General features: G+C 51.4%; 6 protein-coding genes across 6 annotated transcripts; 3 read left to right on the top strand and 3 right to left on the bottom strand.

The window, feature by feature from the left end:
* Positions 1 to 14: 14 nt before the first annotated feature.
* On the top strand, positions 15 to 380 carry GNI_099450 (C2 domain protein; the record flags this gene model as incomplete). The annotated part of the gene is made up of 1 exon (XM_011132806.1): positions 15 to 380. The coding sequence occupies one exon, from the start codon at positions 15 to 17 to the stop codon at positions 378 to 380; it is 366 nt and encodes a 121-aa protein (XP_011131108.1).
* A 353-nt stretch (positions 381 to 733) lies between these two features.
* On the bottom strand, positions 734 to 1651 carry GNI_099440 (hypothetical protein; the record flags this gene model as incomplete). The annotated part of the gene is made up of 1 exon (XM_011132805.1): positions 734 to 1651. The coding sequence occupies one exon, from the start codon at positions 1649 to 1651 to the stop codon at positions 734 to 736; it is 918 nt and encodes a 305-aa protein (XP_011131107.1).
* Positions 1652 to 1879: 228 nt separating this feature from the next.
* Positions 1880 to 2965, bottom strand: GNI_099430 (hypothetical protein; the record flags this gene model as incomplete). Its single annotated transcript, XM_011132804.1, has 3 exons — positions 1880 to 2544; positions 2598 to 2851; positions 2943 to 2965. 3 exons carry the CDS (start codon positions 2963 to 2965, stop codon positions 1880 to 1882), a joined length of 942 nt encoding a protein of 313 aa, XP_011131106.1.
* A 575-nt stretch (positions 2966 to 3540) lies between these two features.
* GNI_099420 (Sm-like domain protein) lies at positions 3541 to 3936 on the bottom strand (the record flags this gene model as incomplete). Its single annotated transcript, XM_011132803.1, has 1 exon — positions 3541 to 3936. One exon carries the CDS (start codon positions 3934 to 3936, stop codon positions 3541 to 3543), a length of 396 nt encoding a protein of 131 aa, XP_011131105.1.
* Positions 3937 to 4662: 726 nt separating this feature from the next.
* Positions 4663 to 5405, top strand: GNI_099410 (prefoldin subunit; the record flags this gene model as incomplete). The annotated part of the gene is made up of 2 exons (XM_011132802.1): positions 4663 to 4894; positions 4960 to 5405. 2 exons carry the CDS (start codon positions 4663 to 4665, stop codon positions 5403 to 5405), a joined length of 678 nt encoding a protein of 225 aa, XP_011131104.1.
* A 590-nt stretch (positions 5406 to 5995) lies between these two features.
* Positions 5996 to 6337, top strand: GNI_099400 (putative deoxyhypusine synthase; the record flags this gene model as incomplete). The annotated part of the gene is made up of 1 exon (XM_011132801.1): positions 5996 to 6337. A coding segment is annotated over one exon (342 nt), but the record flags the coding sequence as incomplete, so codon positions are not given.
* Between the last annotated feature and the right edge of the window lie 143 nt (positions 6338 to 6480).

The raw sequence follows: 6480 nt of genomic DNA, 5'->3' as shown, positions 1-6480 counted from the left end.
AAGTTTAATTCAAAATGAAGGTTTCTGTAACGGTACATTCTGCTGCTGGTTTCCAGGGCCACACTGGTCTCTTCAACAAGTCGGACTTGTACGTCGAATGCCACTACGGTACCTTCCACTCATGGCACACCAAGACTGCCAAGGACGCTGGCTCCAGCGCAGATTTCGAAGAAACCTGGACCTTTGATTCCAATGACAGCCACTCTGAAATTACAATTAAAGTGCGCGATGCCAGACATCTGAAGCTCGACGAGACTCTGGCGGAAGGCGCTTTCAAGTTTGAGCAGAGACCTGGCTACTTCTACACTGGCGAAGTGGGGCTTGTTGACGAGAAACACGGCGATGAACCATCTGTTAGGTTGACTGTGAAGTGTGAGTAAATTAATTCGGTGCAAGCGAAGCTGTGGTGCGATAACACATTGAATTTTTTAGTATGGAACCGAGTATTGATAATTAGTGTGTGGTGTGAAACTGGACGGGGTGTGGGTCTTATTTTTGTGTGTGTGGTACAAATTTTGGGGTGTTGATGGAATTGAAGGTGTTGTTAAGCTGACGTGCTGAAAGCAGCCTGCAGCCGTTCGGAGGCGCAGTGTGCAAGATCCTATTCGCAGTAGCCAGATACTTAATACTCGGGATAGCTCCTGATACCTCTTGTTTAGACTAGTAATCGATCAAAAAAAATAAATTAAAACCTTGGTTCTCAAAGTAGACGAACATAAATGAAGTGTACCTCCTACAAGCAGAAAGGCTGCTGGCTGCTGATGCATTTGATTAGATCACTGGAGCTTGACACAGCAGCGCCACACCACAGGTTCAACTCACCGCCTGGGCCGTACAGGGCGCAGTATCCTTGACAAGTTTCAGTCCAGCAGTCCTGCGTAGCATGGATGGCAGTCACACACCCCGAGACCACATCGCCTCCTCCGTTGCTGTTGCCGGTTGTCGGAGCAGGTGTGGTGACAGCAGTAGTGACCACCCGGGCCGGGGTGGTCGTGACCACTTGGGCCGGGGTGGTCGGGAACACCGGGGTCGCGGCGGTCGTGACCACCGGGGCCGGGGCGGTCGTGACGACTGGAGCTGGGGTAGTTGTGACCACAGGACTGTTGCCGCCACAATCCACCCTCTTGAACGTGATCGGGGCGTTCTGAACTGCGCAACTGATCGTCTTATCCCCTCCAATGATTCCGTATTCGCACTGATCGGGAGTGTAAGCGCAAACCCCAGTTCCTGCACACACGTAAGGACACAAGTTAAGCCAAGCGGCCTGACCCATCTCGAATTTCGTTTCGGAACCATTGGTATCAAGCGTTCTCAAGTAGGTAGTCTTGACTGTACCGTCGTCGTACTTCATGTCCACCTTGTAACAGTTGCCACAGTTCTCTTTATTCACCTCCCATCCCCCATTAAACGTCGAGAGACAAGGACGCTCAACAGAATCACCGCAAGGACCATCCATCTCCCAAGTCTCCACTTTGTGGTTGCAAGCACCGTAGTCTCCTTCGTAGTAAATGTGGCAACGACCTAAACAAGACTGCTCCAATCCCATTGGATCAACACCAGACACACAGGTACCATCCATGAAGTCCGCAGAAGCGATCACAACCACAGCAGCCAATCTCATCATCTCTTGTAATTCTACGATAACATTCATGTCCACGTCTCGTCTCCTCCAGTGAGCAGGGCTGCCACAACAGAATTCCGCACTAACAATGTCCCTGCAGGCTTTATATTATTTCGAGGTGATTCTTCTCAATTTCGAAAAAACATCAGACTCCCAAAAGCCCTGACCCCAGTACATTTTCATGCGATCGGATTATAGTAAAGCCCGTCAAGCTTGTGTGGCGACCTTGTGTGGCCACCAGCAGTCCCGAAAAGTGCCTCACGGTTTCCTGCGCTTCACTGCTCGCCATACAAGTTCCGGATCAGGGTAGAGATCTTGTGCTCCCCTTCTCACGAATTCTCTTAGCTCCACCAGCCACTGAGTGCTTAATGCCACCGCAGACAAATGGAATCGATGATTGCTTCTCCCTTCTCGAATAAGACTACCGCGTTCCCCAGGCTCATTCTGGACCCATGGGGGAAGCACAACATACGAGTGCTTAGTGCTCTGACGAACAAAGAGACCGTTACTTATGCACTCATCACCGTCAGGACATTTCCATCTTTGAATACCACTCACTATTCTACCTCCATATTTTTCAGTAAACTTCTTCATGGCCCTCCGATGCCAGACATTAAAGACATTGCCCCAGCCGCCAGTAAACCTTCCAAGTACGGGGGCATTTTCCCAAGCGCCATAGGTTTCCAGTAGCGACTGTCGATATTCGTCACCCAGCTCATGAACGAGTTCTCCTAATCGATTTAACTGTCCCTTCTTCATTTTGTACATACTATCTCCCTTGACCGTCCATTGCAGACGTAATACCTCCCATTCCGGATCTACCTCATTAAGCTGCTTTATTACTCGATCCAACGTGGAGGGAAGAATCCCACACAAAGGTGCCGCCACATCGTCCTCAGCAAGTATCATATACTCGTAACCCGCTCAACACCATATTTGAACGCATCAAACATCGTAAGACAGCATCCTATCTCACCAGGAAAAGCTTTGAAATGCTTTTTTGTGGCATTGACAAGATTCTCCTTCGAAAATTCCTGTGGATCCAGATCGTGATCCAAGCGGGACAACAATTCTGTGGCATTCCGACCATCAACGGCCCGAATTCGGATAGCTTCAGGGAACATCTCCGTCAAGCGCATTCGACGCTCCACTTGGCTATCCAGATTCATATACAGGATCGGGATGTTCTCAAATCCGCATCGCGACACTTCGTTATATGCTGTCACGATACTAAAAAGGGACAATGTGGAAAGAGTCAGATAACATGGTATTAAAAGGAAGCACAAGGAGGCGTGCAAGCAAAAACTTCACTGGTGCTTACCTGACCAACGGAAAAATACGCATAAAAAAATACGTGTGTTAGCACTAGTATGTGGGATACACAAACGGACAGCCCACTTTGGAGGCTTAGCGTGGTCCATGACTTGGTCACCCATGCGCGCATGGAACGGTCAGAACGTTGTTACGCTTGTGGGACTTCTCCAGCGTTCTGCTCCTACTGACATCTACTCCTCAACAAGCTTCTGTAGCGAGGGAGCTCAGAGTAGGATCTCCGCTGAAACTTCAGTACCTCAGGTGAAGCTTCGGTACTTCAGTTGAAACTTCACTACCTCAGTTGAAACTTCACTACCTCAGTTGAAACTTCACTACCTCAGTTGAAACTTAACTACCCCAGTTAGTTGAAAGCCTGCTCGTGCCATAGTCGCTCATCGCACGCGCCTGGAAGGGGGCTGAGTCGAAAGCTTCCGTCATGAGTCTCGTTTCACCAGCCTGGTTGCTGAGCACACTAAGTGCACACTAACTAAGGCCTCCCAATATTCGACGTTCTGGCTAGCAACGTCAACGTGCACCCAGACCCGCGACGTCTATCGCCTTCACACCCGCGTGTGCTCACATTTCTCGCAAAAACACACGCCCGGCTAGGGGCCGCCTCGGCCGCGGCCGCGACCGCCACGGGGTGCCTGGACGGCCGCATTCCGGCCACTGGCGGTGGCTCCCCCTCGGCCGCCCCCACGGGCGCCTCCTCGACCGCCTCCCCGTACGCCGCCTCGCGGGACGGGTTTGGGCAGTGCCCGGGCGCGCTCAACCACTTCGTCCGCGAACCGGATGTACTTCACGCCATTACCGCGCACATAAACCGACCTGACTTTCCAGAACCGCGTTCCCTCAGCGTTCGTCCGGATGACTTCGCTTAATGTCATGTTCATGTGACTGTCATGCGACTCCAACCGTCCCGAGAACGTCTCGCCAGACTTCAACTCAACCAACACTGCATTCGACTTCGCCGCCTCCAACAGCGTCAACGGCAAAACCATTTTTTTCAACCCCGACAACCGGCCTCCTCCGGACCGGCATTTGGCTCGGACCGTCGTTTGGCTCGGGCCTTTCACCCCCTCATTTGGCTCGGACCTTTCACCCCGTCATTTGGCTCCGACATCGGCCCTTTGGTCTTTAGGCCTCGTATTTTACACCCATCGTCACGAGCCTTCGCGCATTGCACCTTCACTGATTCTCATGAGGCTGCGATGTTTCCCGCGATCGACCAAGAATCCTCTGAAGGATGCCTACTTCACGCTGGAGCAAAACGCCACTGATTTGTATCCCCAATTGCGTTGGCAACATTTGTTAAACGACATCTCGTGTGACACACCGGCCGCACCGTTTATGCACGGGCGCAAGAAAAGGGCTCTGGTTGACCCTTCTCCTGGGCGTTTTGAAGAGCTCGCTGACCTGACTGTGGTGGAAGAGACGACGGATGCAATAGACGTACAAAAATCAGATTCGGACACATTCACCTTTGGTGCGAACAGTCGTGAAATCGTGTCTACTCAAAACAGTCCGGTTAGCCACGAGACCAATAGCATTTTCAGTTGCTGTTTGCAACACTTAGCCGACACTTTTGACTTCGACGAAGATCTGTGCCAAGCCCCAAATTATTAATGACAACCCCCCCACACTGGGCCGCTGGCGAGGATACACCTGCTGCTTATGCGAGCGGAAGTGCCTTTGTGCAGGCAATTGAAACATTACAATCACAGCGCATGGAACTGCACCAACTCCAACAGGATTACAAAGCTCTAGAACTCCAACTTCAGGATTTAAACACCAAATCCAACTACCAGATTCTGGTTCCCGTCTGCGGCTCAAATCAAGTTCTCATCCCAGGGCGCATTATCAACACAAATGCCGTCCTATGCCAACTTGCTCAAGACCATTTCGTACGAAGGACTCCAGATAACTGCCATCATAAATCAGTCACGCAAAGAAGACAAAGTAATCCCCTTGTCATTCCTAACATACCGACCATTCCCAACGGAACAAACGTTTATTTCCCGTAGTGGCAGACGCATTGTTGGAAAATCATGATAGACAAATCAAAGATCTCCAGGACAAGCAAAACGTGCTGCAGCAGGAGCGTAGCTCGGAAACAATTCAGACGGCTAAGGGATCTGTAACGCGTAACGCAGAAGGGTACCTTGAAATTATCGAAAGGGAGGACGACGTTTCAAGACATTCCAAAGCTCAATCTATTGAGGAAGTGAAGTCCATAGCTGAAACGGAGCAACCTAAGGACCAGATTACGAAGCCCAAATCTTTGGTGGGAGAAGTTGTCGAACGGGATCCGCCTGTAAGGAATGCAGTCGTTAAATGCGTGCCTGTAATAGGACGGGTACCTCTTGTTGAACGCATGCCCGCCGCAGAGCGGAACCCAACTACAGTTGCGCCCACGCCAACAGAGACTATTCAGAAGAAGAGCAGGTTCGCGCAAGAATTCGGTCGCTAGCTTTCACTCTCTAGCTCTCACGGTTTTTTTTATAGGACGTACTTCGCCACTGATGACCAAGTCATCTCACGCGGCCAAATCCTCTCAGACGACCAAGTCCTTACGGCAAGTGGACTACCGCATCGGCGGACTCATCCGCGTTTTGACGTTACAACGAACAGAGCCCCCCGTCCCGAGGTTCGCCTGTCGTGCATCTCGCCAAGCATTTGTGATCTTTATTTGAGTGTTCGTCTCCGTCTCTGGCTCTGCTCCCGGTTGAGCCTCACTCATGTTTCCAATCCACACAACGTGGTGGCCCATTTGTGATCTGGAACCAGATTACTGACGTGGACGCACACTGTTAACACTAGACTACTCGCGAGCAGCCTTCATACGATGACGCTCCCCCCCCCAAAGAGGGTCGGGTGGTCCACAGAGTCCGGTGTTCCAGAAAGTCCGGTAAGGACCTGTCTGCCCGTCGCTCCGTGTCCGTTGGTCCGGTCGGCACTCCTTGCGGTGTTTCGTGCCACGCAAAACCACCCCGCCGTGCAGTCGTCCTGCCGACATAACCAGAATCATCTGTGTTCTGGTCTCGGCTGCTTTTTAATTAGATGCAAAAGACCGCAGCGAAAGTTAGCGTCACAACCACTAAAGTTAGTCTCACAGGACTTTCGTCGGCTCATGACGCAGTGATGGTCCATTCGGCCCCCGTGGATGAGGGAATGGCGACCGTTGCAGGCTGCATGTATGAAGGTGATAAGGCGATTACAGCGTTCGATTTGATCTCGAGCTTTGAAACATCAGGCTTCCAAGCGACGCACCTCGGTAGAGCAGCTCGAATAATCAAGAACATGCTATCCTGGAGATTGGTGCAAGAGGACCTCACGGACGAGGAGCAAAACGAGCTGCATGCTGACGGCTGGAAACCCCCATTCTCCTGGGCGGTCCCAGAAGTGCGGAAAAAGACCAGAGCCACCATCTTTCTTTCATTCACGTCAAACATGATATCCTCTGGACTCAGGGAAGCCTTTGTCTACCTCGCGAAACACAAATTGGTCGACGTAAGAATGCCTCGCCCCCCCCCCCTTACTAGCTC

Source organism: Gregarina niphandrodes (genome assembly GCF_000223845.1).
Source record: "Gregarina niphandrodes unplaced genomic scaffold scaffold00020, whole genome shotgun sequence".
NCBI lineage: Eukaryota > Apicomplexa > Conoidasida > Eugregarinorida > Gregarinidae > Gregarina > Gregarina niphandrodes.
Note: the sequence above shows the minus strand (reverse complement) of the source record. Positions and strands in the feature narration are given on the sequence as shown.